The sequence below is a fragment of the Stegostoma tigrinum genome, chromosome 10, assembly GCF_030684315.1.
Source record: "Stegostoma tigrinum isolate sSteTig4 chromosome 10, sSteTig4.hap1, whole genome shotgun sequence".
NCBI classification, from domain to species: domain Eukaryota; kingdom Metazoa; phylum Chordata; class Chondrichthyes; order Orectolobiformes; family Stegostomatidae; genus Stegostoma; species Stegostoma tigrinum.
Genome location: NC_081363.1, coordinates 70,535,806 through 70,558,272, shown reverse-complemented (window position 1 = coordinate 70,558,272; position 22,467 = coordinate 70,535,806). Strand labels below are relative to the sequence as shown.

Here is a 22,467-nt window from a genome sequence, read left to right as displayed (position 1 = left end):
CAGAGATCTGACACTTCCTCTACAACATTTCAGTATAATTGCTTTCATGTGTAGATCATTTATTTGTAAGTCATTTAATTAATCCAATTATGTGTATGTGTTCTTTTTCTTCTCTTTGTGCAGAGTCGAAATGAAAGGCTTTTAATAAGTGACTTTGCTGATTGTCCAATCAAGGGGAAGGTTCATCTGGGGGGAAAACAAGAAGGGTGCAAGAAATTTCGGGAGCTGAGAGAATTCCTGGCACAATGCGTTGAGGAAAAGAACGGCAGACATTCATTCCTCTCTGCACAGATTCTGAAAGCATGGCGATTTTTCACCTGTGAGCGGGTACTGAGGACCAGACCAGCTGAAGATGCGGCCATGGACTGGCTCCTGGCGATGGATTATGTTGATCCTTCTTGCCTGGGGGACACTGCTGTTCTACATCGGCGGGCATCTAGTCAGAGACAGTGACCAACCGGATCGCTCCAGCAGAGAACTGTCCAAGATCCTCGCGAAGCTTGAGCGTTTGAAACAGCAAAATGAAGATTTGCGGAAGATGGCTGAGTCACTGAGGTAGGTCAGAGAGGGCCACTGTGTGTCAGGGGCTCCAGTTGTCGATTGTGACATCATTGATGCCACTGAACAATGACATTTCAGTGAGTGGGTCAAGAGACTGCTACACTATTGATCTCCTTATAAGGGCAGGCCTGTAATTGAAATGAGATATTAATGCATGCCATTGAAATTGAGATTCACAGAACAAAAACTGCTATGCTGTGCCTTCTGAAGATGCTGGCAATCTTGGGTGTTACTTCCAGATTTTGTGGTCAGCTGTACTGTTCTGGCGACTGAATATCGTTATGTGGGGAGAAGTGAAAAACAAAGGATCTGCAGCCCTGTTTAAAAACAAAACCAAAGAATTGTGGATTCTGGGAATCAGAAAAGAAAACAGAAATTGCTGGAACAACTACTTAGCAGGTCTGGCTGCATCTGTGGACAGAAAGCAGAGTTTATGCTTCAGGTTCATTGAAGATGAGTCACTGGACCCAAAACGTTAACTCTGTTTTCCCTCCACAGATGCTGTAGACCTGTTTGTTGAGCCTAACTGATGGCAAAGTTACTGGAATTTACCATCAGCAACGGTGAGATTGAGCACTCGACGTACATGAGGCCAGTCAGAGAGTCAGCATCATGAACAACAGGTTGTGTCTGAGTAAGATGAATCATGTTTGTGAGAGATTTGACGAGGAATATTACTATTTGGATTTTTGAAAGTACGGATGGTGTATTAACAAGAGAATTTGAAATAGGATGTAGTTTCGAAAAAGGGAACACCATCCTTGTGCGTGATGAACTCCACTTTGCCCAGGGGCTTCAGTTCTTCCGTTAATAACTTGGATGAGGAATCAAGCATTATCTGTTCAAGTTTTAAGTTGGCTCACTGAGGCTCAGTAAGTTGTAGCTTGACACAGAAAGGAAGAAATACAGGGCATGAACAAAACTGGGGCGTAAGGAATGCAATGTGGGGTTTCCGGATCAGATTCATGGAAGACAAATAGGAATGTAATCTCACTTGTGAGCAGTTAAAAATTATGTACATGTAAAAGGGTTATGTACTCATGCAACAAATCACTAAAAGCTTTCTCATGTAATTGCAAAGTGCAGTGTAATGTTGGCTTTGAGTCAAATGGTTTGGAACAGAAACAGTGGAAATTAATGCATGTGTTTCCTGCTCAAACGTTATTCAGAGTAATTTGCTTCACTTTGAGCTATTTAGCTGCAAAACAAAGTTTGTTTTGGAGTCGGTGGAGCAAGGCTCATCAAAGTGAAAGGCGTACATTATGACAACATGATATATGCCTCATAGAGTTGACTAGGTTGAGGAGTGATCTGACTAAGGAACCTAAAATATGAATCATTTTTAAAAGTTAAATACGAAGAAACTCTTCCCTCCAATATCAAAAATCTAGGGTATGGTGCAACAATAAAATTGGATTTGAGCCATTGAGCAGTGAAACCAGGAAGCTGTTTTCCACATGAAGGATGGTGAAATTTGTCATCATAGAGAGCCATACATAGAAACAGAACCTTCAGCTGACCGTGTCTGAGCCGACCACCCAACACTAATTTACACTGATCGTATTTAATTGCACTTAGTCTATCGCCTACAATTGTTATAAACCAGACTAGACACCCTTGAAATATTTTAAGGAGGTAGCTTTTAGACCCTTAGGTTTTCTTATTTTAAAGACAAATGCAAATTGCTGTGCTCCAGATGCAGTTTGATTGGTCAAACTACTCAACATTAAGTAAAACCCCATTTATTTAAACATGACAGTTAAAACACAACAAAAGAAAGAACTTAGAATAACTTAACTCTATTGGAAAGCTTAACAGAATATTAGATTCAGCAACTATTACTAATTAACTGTTCCAAAATAGTAACATCCCATAAACACGTACATTGGCAATAAGCTAAATTCAGAAATCAGATTGTCTCACGCGCAATCCAGCAGCCAAGGAAGAGAACCCCCAGCTTTTGGCTGTGATCAAAAGAGGTTTAAAAAAAAAAGATAGCTTACACTTTGTCAAGCCCACAACAGCAACTGCTGAAAGCTGACAAAAATAATCCTTGATAAGTGATAATGGGAACTGCAGATGCTGGAGAATCCAAGATAACGAAGTGTGGAGCTGGATGAACACAGCAGGCCAAGCAGCATCTCAGGAGCACAAAAGCTGATGTTTCGGGCCTAGACCCTTCATCAGAGAGGGGGATGAGGAGAGGGAACTGGAAGAAATAGGGAGAGACGGGGAGGTGGACCGAAGATGGATATACAGGGAAGACGGACAGATCAAGGGGGCGAATGAGCTTAGTAGGTAGGAAATGCGGGTGTGGCTTGAGGTGGGAGGAAGGGATGGGTGAGAGGAAGAACAGGCCAGGGAAGCAGAGACAGGCTGAGCTGGTTTTGGGATGCAGTAGGGGGGACGGGACGAGTTGGGCTGGTTTTATGATGCAATGGGGGGAGGGGAGGAACTGGGCTGGTTTTGGGATGCAGTGGTGGAAGGGGAGATTTTGAAGCTTGTGAAGTCCACATTGATACCATTGGGCTGCAGGGTTCCCAAGCGGAATATGAGTTTCTGTTCCTGCAACCTTCGGGTGGCATCATTGTAGCACTGCAGGAGGCCCATGATGGACATGTCATATGAGGAATGGGAGGGGGGAGTTAAAATGGTTCGCGACTGGGAGGTGCAGTTGTTTGTTGCGAACCGAGCGGAGGTGTTCTGCAAAGCAGTCCCCAAGCCTCCGCTTGGTTTCCCCAATGTAGAGGAAGCCACACCAGGTACAATGGTTACAGTATACCACATTGGCAGATGTGCAGGTGAACATCTGCTTAACATGGAAGGTCATCTTGGAGCCTGGGATGGGGGTGAGGGAGGAGGTGTGGGGGCAAGTGTAGCACTTCCTGCGGTTGCAGTGGAAGGTGCCGGGTGTGGTGGGGTTGGAGTGGAGTGTGGAGCGGACAAGGGAGTCACGGTGAGAGTGGTCTCTCCGGAAGGCAGACAAGGGTGGGGATGGAAAAATGTCTTGGGTGGTGGGGTCGGATTGTCGATGGCGGAAGTGTCGGAGGATGATGCGTTATATCCGGAGGTTGGTGGGGTGGTTTGAGAGAACGAGGGGGATCCTCTGGGGGCGGTTGTGGTGGGGGCAGGGTGTGAGGGATGTGTTGCGGGAAATGCAGGAGACGTGGTCAAGGGCGTTCTCGACCACTGTGGGGGGAAAGTTGCGGTCCTTGAAGGACGTGGACGTCTGGGATGTGCGGGAGTGGAATGCCTCATCCTGGGAGCAGGTGCGGCAGAGGTGGAGGAATTGGGAATAGGGGATGGAATTTTTGCAGGAGGGTTGGTGGGAGGAGGTGTATTCTATGTAGCTGTGGGAGTCAGTAGGGAGCAAGAGGCGGCGCCGATACAGTCATCAATGTAACAGATTTCTCCCCAGAGGAGCTCGAACAGTTCATCCACTTCACCAACACCTTCCACCCCAACCTCCAGTTCACCTGGGCCATCTCCAACATATCCTTCACCTTCCTGGACCCCTCAGTCTCCATCTCAGTTAACCAGCTAGAAACTGATGTCCATTTCAAGCCCACTGACATCCCAGATGTCCACGTCCTTCAAGGACCGCAATTGTCCCCCCGCAGTGGTTGAGAACGCCCTTGACGGCATCTCCCGCATTTCCCGCAACACATCACTCACACCCCGCCCCCACCACAACCACCCCCAGAGGATCCCCCTCGTTCTCTCATAACACCCCATCAACCTCCGGATCCAACACATCATCCTCCGACACTTCTGCCATCTACAATCCGACCCCACCACGCAAGACATTTTTCCATCCCAACCCTTGTCTGCCTTCCGGAGAGACCACTCTCTCTGTGACTCCTTTGTCCGCTCCACACTCCCCTCCAACCCCACCACACCCAGCACCTTCTGCTGCAACCGCAGGAAGTGCTACACTTGCCCCCACACCTCCTCCCCCACCCCCGTCCCAGGCTCCAAGATGACCTTCCATGTCAAGCAGATGTTCACCTGCACATCTACCAATGTGGTATATTGTATCCATTGTACCCGGTGTGGCTGCCTGTACATTGGGGAAACCAAGCGGAGGCTTGGGGACTGCTTTGCAGAACACCTCCACTCGGTTCGCAACAAACAACTGCACCTCCCAGTCGCAAACTATTTTAACTTCCCCTCCCATTCTTTAGACGACATGTCCATCGTGGGCCTCCTGCAATGCCACAATGATGCCACCCGAAGGTTGCAGGAACAGCAACTCATATTCCGCTTGGGACCCCTGCAGCCCAATGATATCCATGTGGACTTCACAAGCTTCAAAATCTCCCCTCCCCCACCGCATCCCAAAACCAACACAGTTCGTCCCCTCCCCCCATTGCATCACAAAACCAGCTCAGCTCATCCCCTCCCCCCACTGCATCCCAAAACCAGCCCACCCTGTCTCTGCCTCCCTAACCTGTTCTTGCTCTCACCCATCCCTTCCTCCCACCTCAAGCCGCAGCTCCATTTCCTACCTACCGCCTCCTTGACCTGCCCGTCTTCCCTGGACTGACCTATCCCCTCCCTACCTCCTCACCTATACTCTCCTTTCTACCTGTCTTCTTTTCTCTCCATCTTCGGTCCGCCTCCCCCTCTCTCCCTATTTAGTCCAGTTCCCTCTCCCCATCCCCCTCTCTGATGAAGGGTTGAGGCCCGAAATGTCAGCTTTTGTGCTCCTGAGATGCTGCTTGGCCTGCTGTGTTCATCCAGCTCCACACTTTGTTATCAAAAATTGTCCTTGATCTGTGAGAGTTGACTGCGCCCACTCAGGCTGCTTCCTTTGTTGCAACTTTTTTTAAAAAAGGCCAATATCTTACAAGTTGTTTGCATCACAATAGGCTGCTAAATACCTCTCATTCAATCTCTCTCTCAAAAGAAACTAGGATAAAATACACCTCTTAAAACCACAGCTTCATCACATTATGCCCTGGTATTTTAATTGCTTATCCAGATGCTTGTTAAATGTCGGGTGCATATCTGCCTCCACTATCCTCTTATGCAGTGCCTTCTGTATTTCTACCGTGCTCGAGCAGAGAAAAATTGTTCTCAGATCTCCTCTAAGCCACTGAGTCCTCACATGTGTCCCCTGGTCTTAGACGTGTCTGTCTCACTGTCTGAAAAAGACTCTGACAATCTATTCTATTCAAGCTGCTCGTAAATTTGTATATCTCAGTTGGATCTCACCTCCACCTCCTCTGCTCCAAGGAAAACAAACCTAGTCTATTCAGCCTCTTCTTATAACTGATACTTTTCACCCCAGGCAACATCCTGGTTAATCTGCTCTGCCCCTCTCCAATGCAATCATGTCCTTCCAATAGTGCACTGACCAGAACTGCACAGTATTCCATTGCAGCCCAAACAATGCTCTATAGAGTTGCAACAAGATCTTCCTACTCTGATATTCTGTGCCCTGGCTAATGAATGCAAGTATTCCAAATGCCTCCTCCATCACCCAATGTATCTGTGCTGACACCTTCAGATTTTTCAACTTGTACACCAAGATCCCTTTGTTTCTCAGTTCCCCCTCGTGACCCACCATTCATTGTGTGTCCTTCCCTTGTTAATCATGTCAAAGTGCATCACCTAATGCTTATCAAGATTAAAATCCGTCTGCCATTGCTCTGCCCAGTTTACCAGATGATAAATATCAGACTGTAGTCTGAGACCATTCTGCTCAATACCACCAATTTTCATGTCATCTGCAAATTTAGTAAATGCACTTTCGACATTCATATCATAGATGTTAATGTACATCGTAAGCAGCAAGGGTCCCAGGTGTGATTCCTGTGGTATACCACTGATCACATGCTTCCAATGAAAAAAAAAACTGGCCACCCTCAAGCTTTGATTTGCAAGCCAGTTTTAGATCCAATTTGCCAAATTGCTTTGGATCCAATAGGCTCCGAGCTTCTGAACCAGCCTTCCGTGTGGGATCTTGTCAAAGGCTTGTAAACCACTTCAACTGCACTTAGCTCATCAATACATTTAGTCACCTTTTCAAAAAACTCAATAAAATTATCCAGACAGGATCTCCCTTCAACAAATTCATGTTGACTTTTCCTGATCATTCCTGGCCTTTCTAGGTGTTGATTGATATGATCCTGAGAATTTTTTCCATAATTTCCCCTAACGCTAACGTCAGACTAAATGGTTTGAAATTACCTGGTCTATCCCTGCTGCCTCCCTTGAACAAAGGAGCCACATCAGCTATCTTTCAGTTCATCTATGGCCAGTGAAGTATTAACTATTAAATATCCTCAAGGGCCCCATCAATCTTCTCCCTTGCCTCCCGTAGCAGCCTGGGATACAGCTCATCAGGCCTTGGGGATTAATGCACTTTTATGCTTGCTAAAAAATTTAATACCTCCTCCTTATTAATCTAATATGTCTGCAAGTCCTATGCTGACATAGATTTGTTGAAGGCTGAGATTGTTATGTAGTTATTTGAGAGGAGCAAGGACCATTGGAGAATACAATGGGATCGTGTAGTTGAGATACAAGAGAAGCATAATTGAATAGGTGATGGAATAGGCTTAATGAGTTGAATGCCTTACTTCTGTTGAAATATTTCATTAAAAGCATGAAAAATATAGTAAAATAAGAACAAAAAGTGCTGCCCGACACCATCTCTGGAGAGATGAACAGAGCAAAAATACCTGCTTCCCTCCCCGTAGGTCCAATGGCTTCTGACTGAAATATTGACATCCCCAATCTGTTTAGCTGCCTGATGCTGGTCACATAGTTGTTGCCAGACAGGAGGCCTGTGTCATTGATAACTTGTCACCATTTCACAGACCATTCAGTTACTTGTTGGTGGCCAAGTCTCTCTTCCTTGGGTCCAAATTGTCTCTTAGTTGGCTTTTCCAACTGCCTAAAACAACATTCATGTAAAGAAGACTTACTACGAGCCTCAGGCCATTTATTTAAAAATAGTGCAGCAACACTTGAACAGTCTTTGGCTTTAAAACCATTTCTAATCCAATTTCAGGCCAGAATCAAAAAATGGGAAAATAAAAGGAGACGACATTGACAGATGGGAGAGTAGGGCAAAGATTGACTGTTTGACTGTGGTATCTTGGTGGAGGTAACAGAAATGGCCGAGGATGATACTTTGAATGGAGAAGCTGGTGGGGTAGAAAGTGAGGACCAAGGGAATCCGACTGCACAGACAGTGGAAAGAGTGGAGGCAGAAGTGAAGAAAATGGGTCAGACATGGCTGAGGGCTCTGTTAACCGTGGTGGGTGCTCATTTGAGGAGAAAGAAAGACACGTCAGAACCAATGCAATGGAAAAACTGGGAGAATGGAATGGAGTCTTGGAAGCAAGCTGCGAGAAAGTGTAATCAAGGTAATTGTGAGAGTTGGTGAGTTTGTAGTGGATATTGGTGAACATTTCATTCCCAGAAATGGAAGCAAAGATACCAGGGAAGTGTATGGCTAAAGTCAGAGGTGGACTAGATAAAAGTGAGAAAAGGATGGAAATCCATTTTTATATTTCCAGATGAGAGCAGGAAGGTGCATCAATGCCCCAGAGAAAGAGTTGGGAGAGGGGCCCAAATAGGACTGGGACTAAAAGTTTTACATAGCCCACCATAATTGCTGGGGGGTCCAAACTAAAATTTTTAAAAAAAATTGAGGATGCACGAAATCTGAGACTAAAACAGAGATTGCTGCCAAAACTGAACCGATAAGGCAGCATCTGTGGGGAACAAATAGAGTTAACATTTTGAGTCCAGTGATTCTTCTGAAAAGACTTGAAATGTTAACTCTGTTTTCTCTCCACAGACGCTACCAGACCTGCTGGGTTTCACTAGCAATATCTATTTTTATAGCTGAGGCTCGTGTGTACCCATAGCTGCACTTTTGACTTGAACATCGTGAGATGCGTTGAGAGAAATTGTTCAAGGTGAGCAAAGGCTAAGCAAGGTGAGGACTGTTCACTTAAGAAGCAGAGAGAGTCTTCAGACTGTCCTGATAGGGAATGGATGGGGAGAGGAGTTGTGTGTCCATGGTGAAAATCTGCCAGGAAATTTGCCACTCTGGAACTGGCATGTAATGACAGAAGAATCACAAATGTAAGTACAAAGAGATTGAAGTAGTGGAGCAAAATTGGACTTAAGATGAGGAGAAATTAGTTCAGTTGGGCAGGAGCGGCCGAAACCAATAGGTTTGCCAGAGCAAGATAACAAAGAGTGAAGCTGGATGAACACAGCAGGCCGAGCAGCATCTCAGGAGCACAAAAGCTGACGTTTTGGGCCTAGACTCTTCATCAGAGAGGGGGATGGGGTGTGGGTTCTGGAATAAATAGGGAGAGAGGGGGAGGCGAACCGAAGATGGACAGAAGACTATAGGTGGGGAGGTAGGGAGGTGATAGGTCAGTCCAGGGACAAGAGAGTTGCAGTGGGAGAGAGATTCCCTGAGGTTGATCTGGAGGGTGACTTCTTCAGGTTAGGCATCCCTGGAAGAGGCTTCACAGTGAGGTTAAAATTGTATCAGTGATAATGGGAACTGCAGATGCTGGAGAATCCAAGATAACAAAGTGTGAAGCTAGATGAACACAGCAGGCCAAGCAGCATCTCAGGAGCACAAAAGCTGACGTTTCGGGTCTCGACCCTTTATCAGAGAGGGGAATGGAGAGAGGGTTCTAGAATAAATAGGGAGAGACGGGGAGACGGACCGAAAATGGAGAGAAAAGAAGGTAGGTGGGGAGGTAGGGAGGGGATAGGTCAGTCCAGAGACAAGAGAGTTGCAGTGGGAGAAAGATTCCCTGAGGTTGGTCCGGAGGGAGGAGGATAACTTCTTCAGGTTAGGCATACCTGGAAGAGGCAAGTTGGGAAGATGTGTCTCAGGGTTTGTGACCAGCCTCTGCAAGGTCAAGGTCAGCACGCCAGATGTGAAGAGGCACCCTCCTGATCAGCAGGTTTGATAAAGTCAGAGTTGGACCTCCGATATTGGAATCAGGTCTGTGGTAGGATTGAAGCCTGTGCAGACTAAACGATGAAAGGTTTTCATGATGCCACCGCCAAAAAGATGAATATGGATATAGTGAAGAAACCAAGGATGGGTCCGAATGAGACATGAGTAACTGTGCTAAAATCGATCTGAAAGCAGCATAAAGTGATAAAGAGGAACAGGAATGTAAAGCCCAAAAGACGTGCAGGTTTCCATAGGTGGAGTTTAGAAGGAAAAGGGGATGAGAAGTAAAGGCTGGGGTGTCGTTCTCAGGGATCAAACTCCTGCATTGTCTCCATACCCTTGGTCACACTGTTGATTGAGGTGCCCCTCCAACCAAAAAGCCAAACATATTCTTAGTTCCTCCAGGAAGGAAATTTGTTGGCATGTTCATCAAGTTAATGCCAATTTTGGCAGAATGATAAGCATCAAATGCCTTTCCCACCTCCTACCACAACTCCTCTAGGACCAGTATAGTCTGCGCATCAACGAATACTCTCCATGAGATGCTACCTGACCTATTGAATTCTTCTGGCATCTTGTGTAGTATTTCAGACTTAAGGTAACTGCTGTGTTTTACTGTGTTCTATAACACGGTGACACTGATTGTGAATTGTTCACTCACAATGTACAGAATGACTTGGTTTTCTTTTGGCTATGAATGATTCAATGGCACCTCTGTGTTACAAAGAAAAAGCCACCATCATTCAGTAGCAAGGGAAAGCAGCAGCCTATCTCCAAGTTGGCAAATTGCACTCCCTTCCTTCTTTATATTCTCAAATTTCTGATAAATTACTCCAAAGATCTGGCGAGGGGGAAAAAAAATCTCGACTAACTAACCAAGGCAAAGCAATTGATTTGAAAAGAAAATAGTTTGTTTCCCCTGATAACCCGGAACACTTGAATATGTGTGGTGCCAAGTTTGCAAAATATCATCAGAGAGAAACCAAAGCCAAGTAGATATAGTGGATGATTGTTGCTCACCAATTCAGCAACTGACTATTATTTTCATTAATCAATTAATTTAGCAATCAAATGTTTTCCCATTAGCTCTGAGGGCCCTTTGGGGTTTTAAAGCACAATTTGCAGTTAATATGGCTGCTTCCATTTTATAACATTACTTGGGCTACGTCCTTTCTGTGGCATCAACAGCACAGTGCCAAGTCCGCTGAAACTCAGTAAATTTCATTGAAATGCACATTCTCGGAATAAGCTAGAAGTCACTCGTTCCATATTACCAAGGATGGGGTGGACAGTTCTCACCAATCTAACTTGTGTGCTGAAAACTGTAAGATGTAACGAAAAACATGACAAACCTAGTACAATTTATCCCTGCTTCTATTTCAATAGAAGCTGTCTGTATTCCTTCTGAAAATGAGTTCCATCATTGTAACGTTTTTCCAGCAATTAAGTCATTGTAAATACCATTATATGAACCAGTCAGTCAACGAAACTATTACGAAGTCTGCAACTGGAGGAATCAATGCAGGAAAGAAATATACCCTTTTATGCTCATCAGGAAGGATTAGAGTGAACGTTATGTACACATGTAACTTGAGAGCATGTAAGGCACAGGTCAGAAATTCAATGGAGTGTTCCACACTTCTCCAAATGGGTACAGCTGCAATCATACAAAACAGGAACATAGAAAACGTTTGACGCCATTCAAGATAAACCTTGCATCTTCCTGCTGCAGTTGAAGCAGCAAATTATTGACATACTTTCTCCGAGGCTCATGTAGGTTTAAGCAGTAAAACCTAGCCACATCAGCCATTGTGTTTTGTTGTGAGCTGGTGTTCGCGTATCCTGACGGCTAGTTTCCTTCCTGTCTGGCCGATGTCATGTTTTTTGGTGGTCTTTGCATGATATATTGTAAACTACGTTGGTCATGCATGCCGTGAGTGTGGGCTGTTTGGTCCTTGTGAGTGTTTGTCATAGTGTCGATGTGGGTTTGAGTGCTTTGAGGTATAACCAGCCAGCTTGGTGAGCAAGTCAGAGATAATGGGAACTGCAGATGCTGGAGAATCCAAGATAACAAAGTGTGAAGCTGGATGAACACAGCAGGCCAAGCAGCATCTCAGGAGCACAGAAGCTGACGTTTTGGGCCTAGACCCTTCAGAGAGGGGGATGGGGAGAGGGTTCTGGAATAAATAGGAAGAGAGGGGGAGGTGGATCATGGGAGACCACCTATCATCATTTCTCTCCATCTTCGGTCCGCCTCCCCCTCTCTCCCTATTTATTCCAGAACCCCCTCCCCATCCCCCTCTCTGATGAATGGTCTAGGCCCGAAACGTCAGCTTTTGTGCTCCCGAGATGCTGCTTGGCCTGCTGTGTTCATCCAGCTTCACACTTTGTTATCTTGGTGAGCAAGTCAACAACCTCAGCAGTTGAAAACCCTGGGTCTGTACTCAATGGAGTTTGGAAGGATGAGCGGTGATCTGAGTGAAACTTCCAGAACACTGAGAGGCGACAGTGGACCTGGAGAAGATGTTTCCACTCGATGGAGAGACTAGGAGCCAGGCGCACAGCCTCTAAGTGGGGGAGCGATGCTTCACTACAGAGATGAGGAGGAATTTCTTCAGCAAGAGGGTTTTGAATCTGTAGAACTCATTGTCGCAGAAGGATGTGAAGGCCAAGTCATTGAGTATATTTAAGATAGTGATTGATTGATTGATCGTTTGGTAAGGGAATCCAGGGTTATGGAGAGAAGACAGGAGAAGGGAGTTGAGAAACATATCAACCATGATTGAACGGTGGAGCCAGACTTGACAGGCCATTTGGCCCACTCCTCTTATCTCTTATGGTCTTATGGACCTATTGCCTCTGGTCCTAAATAGGCAGATCCAGGTAAACTCTTAGACATTTGCAAACTTGTGAGCTAATTTAAAGCCAACCAAGATTGGAGTGGTCTGTCTTGCCCCTGACCTAGTTAGGTTCCCTCTTGGCACAGTGATATCAGTGGAAACATTGTTCAGTCTTCACTGAGAACCACCATGGAATTGATCAGTAATCCTTGTTAGCAAATATCCAAACTTTTTCACAGCTCCAAATTTAAAAGCTGTTCCACTGTAAAAGAAACTTAACTGTACCATGTAACAGAAACTAATCAACAATGCAGTTCATATATACCTAAAATGCTGTTTATGCATCTTGTGATGTGTTGAAATGTTTAATTGAAATTTCAGCGACCATTCTGATTGCTTTTTCCCAGAAGGATTACAATTTGCCTCTTGTGGATTTGAATGGGGTTAGTCAGGTGAAGCTAATTACGATGTAATTGAGAATAAAATCAAGTTGTTCGTTGATTAGTTGCCATTTTGGATTTGCTGCCATTTAATGAATGCGTAATACTGAAGTGCTGTGTTTGCATTTTCATGTCAATCATTAATTTACATCTATATCATGGTTACTGTCTGATTATAATTGAATCACTTTGTCATTTGGAGACTGTAAACAAGATATTCCTGCTTTAGCAGGAAATTATGCCGGGAGCTTAGATAGGATTGCACAATTGCAATGAAAAGCAAGTTAGCCGAGCCAGAAAGTATTTCCAAGAGTTCAATAAAACAAGAATAACCCTCATGAGAGAGCCTGTAGAACTGCTGCTATAGTGCAGACTCAGCACTGTACCTCAAAGTATCTGGCTACAAGGTGTTGAGCCTTGTCTGTCTTGCATGTTAATGCACCATTAATGCTGTAGAGGTTTTTTTAAAAATATGGTAGTGTTTTGTGCTTAAAGTGGGATAAAATGAAGGCATGATGGAAACACTGGTCAAAATGATAGATTAAACACAATTTATGGTCTCAATGATCAAGTAATGTGCATTATTTGAAGGTGTTGATGAGGACACAATGGTATCTTGTAAATCCTGGAATGGCAAAGGCAGTCCAAAAGTCATTAATCAATTGTGAAATGCTTTGAGGCTCTTAAGGACATTTTTGGGCAGATGAAAGATGCTGTAATGTATTTTCTTTGTCTTGGAGATGTCTGAATAGAGCACATCTGGTGTCTTCCATGCCCTTGAACTTGTTTCAATATTGCTTATTTATAGCAAAGTATTGTAGAGCATGAGGTTGTCCTTTAGTGTAGACTGGTGTCAATTTGGAAGTTGTGGGTGAATAAGAAGCATAAGACATTCAATCCATCGAGTCTGCTGTGCCATTCAACGCAACATGGCTGACGGAACACCACCTTGCCCTTTATCGATATTGTCACAATAACCCTTTACACCATTGATCATTTAAAATGTACCACCTTGTTTTCTAAATATGCTTGGAGCTGAAGCATTCTCAACCCTTGGGTAGAGATTTCCAAATATTCACAACTTTGCCCCCCCACCCTTTCCCTGCCATCCCTTCCCCCACCCAGATGTAAAATAGACTCCTCATCTCATACTGAAATGGCAGCCCCCTTCTGAAGAAGGATGAAAGAGACTGCCCTCTTTGAGCTCTTCGCTATCAAATCTGTACTTCTCTTTCTACTTATCCTGTAACTAGTGAAGCAGTGTTGAAATTGTCGGGAGAATTAACAAGTCCCTGCTGATGTGAATGCTTGTACATGAATGTTGCAATGTACTGTACTCAGGTGGCCTTTTATTTGGAATGAAGCCTGTTAAGGCATCAGTCCTCTGGAAAGACCTAGTGAACCATGAGCAACATCTTTCGAACCTGTGATCTCTGCCACTTGGAAGAACGAGGGTAGTAGATGCAATGGAGCATTGTCAGCTGCAAGTTCCCATCCAAACCACTTATCATCTGGACTCAGAACTAGTTCAATGTTCTGTTTCGATTTGGCGTCATCCTTTCTTCAGAAAAGCCTAAGCCAAACCCCAAGGTATTTCTTTAAATAGTATTTGCCGACACCATTTTGACATGAGCTCTCAATAGGTCACTGCGACCTACTCTGCTCTTATTCCAACCCTCCGACAGATTCTTTGTCACACAACTACCTAAGTCACTGTTGTCACAGCATAGCTCAGATGCCCATCTGCATGTTTTGTGAAGCCCTATAGCTCCGTATCTCTTTATGTTCACTGCATCTCCCTTGCTAAAAGCATTTCCAGCATGCCTGTACCACTGTAGCTGTTCAAAAAGACAGCTTCCTCTGACCTTCTCAACAGCAGTTCTCGATGGATAAGAAACACTAACCTATGCAAATGATGTTAACATTCTTTGCATGACCAAAATACACTCATTTGTCCACAGACTATGTTTTATAACTTTTCCACATTTTGGCCTATTGAACACTTAAGATATATTGACTGCTTTGGCTATTAATGTCTTGTCCACCTAATTATTTTGCCCAGTTCCTTAGAACACTGTGGGAGTCAGTTTTCAGCAGCTAGCTGAATACTTCTTGGCAGTGTGATATTAGGCCAGCATCATACAGTTTTCAGACAGAAAATACATAAATGTATGATTCAGGAGCAGGAACAGACCATTGAGCTTCAAGAGCCTCCTCCACCATTCAATCAGATCATGGATGATCTGATCGTAACCTTAGATTCACATTCCTGTCTACCCCCAATAACATTTTCACATCTTGTTTGAGAAGAATCTATCTACCTCTTCCTTAAAAAAACAAAATCAAGGGCCGTCCAATCTTCTATCAATGTCAATGTGCTGCTCCCTACACCATATTATTTTCAGCCGTAATATTTGATAAGACACGTTATCAACTGTCTTCTGGAAATCTCAGTACATCGAGTGTTTGTTCCCCTTTATCCACAAATAGGTGCTAGTTCTTCAAAGAACCCCAGCATTTTAATAAAGCTTGAATTTGCATTCACGGAACCGTGCTCGCTGTGCCTGTCTATTCTGAACTTGTATAAGTGCCTTGCTATAACTTTAATAATACCTTCCAACTTTTTTCCTTCACAAATGTTAAGCTAATTCATCTGTAGTTTTCTGCTTTCTGTATCGCTCCTTTTTGAATCTTCCACTCTAATTGGAGCTCCCCAAATCAAGGACGTTTTGGAAAATTCAAATCAATGCATCAAGTATTTCAGTCGTGGAGTCGGCCTCATTAGGGCCATGTAAGCGGTTATTGTATAGGCATATGGATGATAGTATAAGGTAAAGGTGAAGGTTACATAGACCCTAGGTTTAGTGTAAAAGTTTGTCAAAACATCGTGGGCCGAAGGGCCTGTACTGTGCTGTACTGTTCTATGTTCTAAGATAATAAAATGTGAGGCTGGATGAACACAGCAGGCCAAGCAGCATCTCAGGAGCACAAAAGCTGACGTTTCGGGCCTAGACCCTTCATCAGAGAGGGGGATGGGGGGAGGGAACTGGAATAAATAGGGAGAGAGGGGGAGGCGGACCGAAGATGGAGAGTAAAGAAGATAGGTGGAGAGAGTGTAGGTGGGGAGGTAGGGAGGGGATAGGTCAGTCCAGGGAGGACGGACAGGTCAAGGAGGTGGGATGACCTACTAACCTCATCCCACCTCCTTGACCTGTCCGTCCTCCCTGGACTGACCTATCCCCTCCCTACACTCTCTCCACCTATCTTCTTTACTCTCCATCTTCGGTCCGCCTCCCCCTCTCTCCCTATTTATTCCAGTTCCCTCCCCCCATCCCCCTCTCTGAAGGGTCTAGGCCCGAAACGTCAGCTTTTGTGCTCCTGAGATGCTGCTTGGCCTGCTGTGTTCATCCAGCCTCACATTTTATTATCTTGGAATCTCCAGCATCTGCAGTTCCCATTATCTCTGTTCTATGTTCTAACTTCGTTTTCGATCCTAGCTGTGATTGAACAGCAAAGCTAGCTTCATTTCCCAATTTTCAATCTGGGGTCCAATTTCAATCTGTACAATTGGACCATTGATATTTGGTGTTGAGCGATCTAAGCAGTATTCCTTAAAGGGATCATCAGTCGTTCCTCAAGCCCGGAACTTGGTGTAAAATGGGGAGGAGTGTGCTGCCTGTAGTTATCCTTTTGCAATAGCCAGCATTTCTCCTTAGAGACTTTGATCTGTTCTCCCCCAGAACACCACCTTTCCTGAAACTCCTGGCCCACTTGTTCTCTACTTCATGATGAGAAGCACAAGTTGTCCTGTTAAAATGCAGCAGCACTTGGAGTCTGACAGGGCCTTTGACCAAAGCACAAACCTCCAAAATGATTCTGTACAAGGGGCTGAAATTGTGTCGGTTTCTCACCTATTTCGAGTCACAAATTGCCTCCTCTCCATTGCAAAGGACTATTTCATTAGGCTTTTAGATGCAGTTGAGAGTCAGACTTGGTTTTTAAGAAGAAATCTGAGCCGTGGAAGAAAAGTTCCAATTTCCATCTCATTACTTTGTGCTCTCAGCTCAGCACTTAATTATTCAAACTGATTGTCTGCCCTTCATTAAGTCAGAATTCTCATTACTTTGAGTTCGAAGTTAGTCAGGTCACCATGCCCTCCTCTTGAGCAAACATTGAGTAATTGGGTCTGCCTGATAGCATCTTTCTTGTTCATGCATTAGAAACACTGCTGCAGGAACAGGTCTGCCGTTGAAAGGACATGAATCCAATCTGATATTTTAACTGGTGAACAAATGGCATCAAGTAATGAGCAAGTGAGCATAGAATGAGCTGGCATGAGAAATGTAAGAAATTGAAAGGTACTGTATAAAGTGCCAATTAATTAGGCAACCTGAATTTGATAGTTTTATACTTAAGACTTTCTTTCAACAACTTTCAGATCCAGGCATATTGATTTTTCAGCTGATATAGAAAAGTACAAAGAAGCTTTAAATATATGACAGGAGCGCTGGATTGTGTATCTTGAAGATGTACCACGGGTGAGAGCCATGCTTTAGCTAAACAAATCCTGAGTTAGATCACACCTGGAGTACATTGAGCATTTCTGGGTGCCATACTTGGGAAGGAATTTTTTCAAATCCATTCTTGGGATGCCGGCATCTCTGTCTGGGGCACCTCGACTTGCACCTGAGTAAACGATGGTGAGCTATCTTTTAGAATTACTGGAGCCTATTTGGTGAAGATTACATGGACCTTGGATTGAGTTTAGCATAGATTTATGAGAGTGATGCCTGGACTCGAAGACTTGGATTAAACTATGAGGTGATTGTTATGATCTGAGGTTGATGAAGAGACAATTCAAGCAAATTTTTCAAGATATTAATTGGAAACTCAGGGTAAATAGAGAGAAATGTATCCATGGGCTGGTGAAACTAGGACATTTCCAAAAAAACATGAACTAAGCCTTTCAAGATTGATGTTCGGCAAGATTTCCGTGTACAGAGTTTGGAATCTTGTCCAATTCCTGGGAACCGGAAGAAATGTAGGCAAGTGAACTTAGTTGGATAGGGGGCCAAAGTTCACAATTCAGTTGGATGAAATTTTGCAGTTAGGTCTTCTGAACTTCAAAGGTAGGTTGAGCTTCTCAAAAGCAATGTCAGGAAGTCTGTTTACACAACTTTGCATCTCATGAATGCTTATTAAAATGCAGTTCCCCTGAATTAAGATTCGCACCTATGCAGTATAGGTGTTCCCTGACCCAACTATATATTTAAAAGGTGTTTTCCTGACCAGGTAGACTCCTTTCTGTATTTGAATTGAGCAGCCATTGCTTTGTCCTCTCTGGACACAGCCTACCATCATCCAATCTTAACTAAGTTCCCCAGATGACAATGAGGAAGGGGAGGCTGCAGAGTAATGGGCATCAATGAGACATAATTCTTCATTGAGAAACAAGTTGTAAGTTTGTCAGGCCAAAGGAGGCAGGCTGTCGAGGGAGGCAAATCTGTCTGATCAGGGAGAGGGATACGGGTTCGCAGGGGAAGGCACGAAGTCTGATTCGCTAAGGATGGACGAATCAGAATATTTAGCTGCTGCAGATATCTGCTCGAACACCCATGATACCCATAATTTTCAGGGAATGGATTGCTGTCCAGGTGACTCTTTAAACATGGTCCCTAGGCCTTAAATCCCAGAGGTGCTGGTGGGTAACGAGGACTTCTTGCCCATTCCTCCTGTAACACCCGCTGAGCTACTTGTGCATGCATACGTAATGACTGGGAATCCTGTGAATGCACAAGGCAAGTCACCCTGCACCGAAGCAAAAGTCATGTTACTTCATGTCTGCCCCCAAAACTCAATTCTGTTATGGAAGGTTACGTCCAGAGAGTAGTAAAAATTTGTAACTGCTCTCTTTGGATGGTAATTCTTGCCAGGTCAGTTCCTCTTGTTAAATATAAGATTCACAAATGTGGAAACAGGCCAGAATGTCTGAAAGGTTGACTTCTCATTTTTTTCCCCCCCAAAGTTTCATAACATATGAATATAGGAAGCTACAATGCACATCTCCACTGTCAAATGCAGTCTGTCCATAAAATTTTATGTGGCTTCATATTCAATTGCGGGGTATACGAGCCGAAATAATATAGTTTACTTCTAACAATTCAGTGTTTTTAAGCTAGAAGTAATCCAATTTATCCAATAATTTGAATTGTGCAGATAACTTAGAGATAAACATAGTGTTTTGAAATGTTGAATGATCAGGTTTTCATTGTCACTTACAACTAAGAAAAACCTTACTTACACAGCCACATATATGTACAAATATGATCATTATGAGGAGTTATAGGAAACACTTTCAAACTTGAGGGAAACCTGAGCATTAAGAGTGGAGCAACTACAAGGGACTGTCTGATAGTTCACCACATCTTGTGTTGGCTCAGGGAAATGGATTTGCAACTGAGTTAATTACTTACCTTGATCGGCATTGCTGTCATTTCTGACTGATCCTCTCCTGCAGTGACCTAGTTTAATGCATCAAGTGCTCCCAAAGAGGTCTTGCTGTAAAATTAACCTTCAAGTCATATTAATGAAGTGTCAGGATGTTCTGAATTAGCAAAATGGTCTGTGGCAGTTCCCACTTTGTTTCCAATTTAATAGTCTCCCTTTTAACTCTGAACTAGGTTGCATTGTATTCAGTCAACTCTGTATTTCTCCCATATGCAGTATGTATTTAAGAATGAAAAGTAGTTCATTATTGTGCTGTGTTTCCTCTGCTGCTTGTGTATATATGATTCACTTTGCTGCATATTGAAAGTCACAGTCCCTTATTTTTATGAGATGAGTGAATAGACAACAGGATTTCTTTTAACTTCACAAGGTCAGAGCTAATTTGGTTTCAATGAAAACTTATGTGTAATTTTATTGTAGTTTTAAACTATGCATTTCTGTTTAGTTTTTGTACCACATTGCTGTTGTGTATATCTCTCTCCAGTTTCTCCAGCTTATGTGGATGCAAATGTGTGTATGTGTGCGAGCTTATATTAATGTCTAACTCTAAGGATTCCTTAGGTTTGGCAACCCCTCTTGGTGTATTATTAGATTTTGGGTAAGTGACATTGACCACAGTCAACACAAGTTAGTATATTTCTTCCATAAATAATAGACCCCGGTGGTTTCTTGTCTTTTTGGTTAATTGTATTTTTATATTGAATTTTATTTCAAATGAGGCTTGTTTTAGCAAAAACAGAAACCATGCTGAAAGATTTCTGATTTCAGTTCTGAATGTACACTCGAGTTCTCCATTTGTTTTGTGCATTCTATTTTTACAGCACATCTATGTTAATGAAGTTTGAAGTTAATTTTGTTCTTTTACAAGGGTGTAATCTTTTACTTGTGGATTCCAGAATGAATTCATCTTTTGTCCAGTTTTTGGACTCGATCAAAACTTGGTAATCCTCAATCAGGCCACCCATGCCAATTCCCCATTGTTGACTTCTCCTCACTGTAGACTTATTGAGTTTGTTGTTGGGGAAAAGGAATGCAACTTTTCCTTCCAGGAGATTTTAGGATAAGCCAAGGCGGCAATGCCCATTCTACTCTTGACCTGAAATCGGCCAAGGCTGAGTATCAAATCAAACCCTTTTGGTCCAGTTTGCTTTGGAATAGGGTAAAAAGGTATTATTTTGACAATATCTATATATCTCTGTCTATACACATACATAGGGAATTTGGATCTAAGTCGACTTTGTGTCTTTTCTTTCAAATGATGACAAGTAAAATGTGGTCCAAAGCAAGAGTTTTTGCTTGTAGGTCATGTGTATGTGGTCACGCCTCTTTCTTGCCTGCTTGTTCAAACAAGACACACTTCCAGTAGGTGTTTCTATGTAACATGAACTAGATGATCTTACATCTGTTTCGCATTAGGCTTGTTCCTAATAGCCACATACTGGAAAATTGTAGTAAAGAGTCCTTGCTGTGCCTCTCTCACCTTTGCAGCTTGCTCAGTTTTGTGTTGGAGCATTGTTTTGACAGGTAGCAAACTAAAGCCCTGGAAACCTAGGATTGTATGCTGATGCATTTAAATAAAAATCCTAAGCATGATTGCACTAATCAGAGGCCTGACATGTTTTTAATTTTAAAACACAAGGTTTAAGCTTGCTACTGCATTGATGCCCCACGAGTTAAGTTGAGCAGTATCCAGCAATTACTGGGAACAAAAGGCCATGAGTCCATTTGATTTAATTGTAGAGATATCTTGCATCCAAGATGGATATACTACTTGAAACCAGCTTAATGTTTAAAGCTCATGTGTCAGCCTTGAATGCTGGACCTGATATCAGTGTTAATTGCTCCATAGCGTAACTCAATTACGAGTGATCATATTTGACTTGATAAATCTTTGTGTAATTCTCAATTGTGGAACAAATGCGTCACACTTCATTCAGCGTTAATAACGGCTGATATTTAACTTAGGCAGAACAGCAAACAGCTTATAATTGCACATATTTGTGATATCATCAATACCATAGCATGTGACCTGAGGATGTAAAGGTCTCAAACTCCATCTTAACTGGGAGACATTGGAAGCACAGCGTGCAGATGGAAGTGTGCTACTCTTTGTAACTATATTAGCCGAAACACAGGTGTCTGTAAATGTAATGTTTATTTTAGGGCTGAAATAAATTTATGTTGGACTTTTCAGTGCCATTTTACCCATATCTAGTTCTTATGTTATAGGAGCAAGTCTAAGCATTGCCTCATCAGGCACAAATGCCCTTCTGAAGGCAAAGTGCAGCGTTTCATCACATCTCACATCAGTTCGTGTTGTGTGTAAATTTAATGGCCACCATTGAAGCTGCTCCCACCACACACTGAGGAAGTACATTTCAGGTTTTAACCACTCAGTATACATTTCTGTTCATGCCACTGTTGGTTCTTTTGCTGTTCCCTTTAAACCAGTGTTTTCTCATCCTCAACACTTGACAGTAAGAACAGCTTCTGCCAACCTCCTCTGCAGAGATTTCCCACAGTCTTAAATACCTTTTGGGGTTCGAGATCACTAATCCAGTCAAATTACCCCTTTTCCACTCTCTTTGCTAAATGTTTGTGCATTAATAACCACTTTCTCAACCAGTCACTTGTACACTTGTGTTAAATTTTATGTGTCTGCTCACTTCACCAGCCTGCCCATGCCCTCCAAAGTCTATCACTACCCTCCTCTCAGTTCAACCTATTTCCAAATTTTATTTCAGCTGCTGATTTTGAAGGTGTCTTTCATACACCTATGTCTAGCTCACTAATATAGATTTTTCAAACAAAAACAGGGATCCTGGTATTGATGTGTAAATGGAACCAAGAGGTTATGGTGAAGCTGTACAAAACTCTGGTGCGGCCTAACTTGGAGTATTGTGTACAGTTCTGGTCACCGCATTATAAGAAGGATGTGGAAGCTTTGGAAAGGGTGCAGAGGAGATTTACTAGGATGTTGCCTGGTCTGGAGGGAAGGTCTTACGAGGAAAGGCTGAGGGACTTGAGGCTGTTTTCATTAGAGAGAAGAAGGTTGAGAGGTGACTTAATTGAAACATATAAAATAATCAGAGGGTTAGATAGGGTGGATAGGGAGAGCCTTTTTCCTAGGATGCTGACGGCGAGCACGAGGGGGTTTAGCTTTAAATTGAAG

The 22,467-nt window shown here is 43.3% G+C and overlaps 1 protein-coding gene across 25 annotated transcripts in view; it reads left to right on the top strand.

Annotated features, from left to right (window-relative positions):
* The window catches only part of LOC125455632 (alpha-(1,6)-fucosyltransferase), a 658,909-nt gene that overhangs the window by 463,103 nt on the left and 173,339 nt on the right, over positions 1 to 22,467 (top strand). For all 25 annotated transcript variants that reach the window (XM_059649250.1, XM_048537870.1, XM_059649243.1 and 22 more), the window contains one exon: positions 124 to 555. In XM_059649250.1, coding sequence (XP_059505233.1) covers positions 353 to 555 — 203 coding nt within the window. In that variant the 5' untranslated portion in view covers positions 124 to 352. The remainder of the gene's footprint in view (positions 1 to 123; positions 556 to 22,467) is intronic.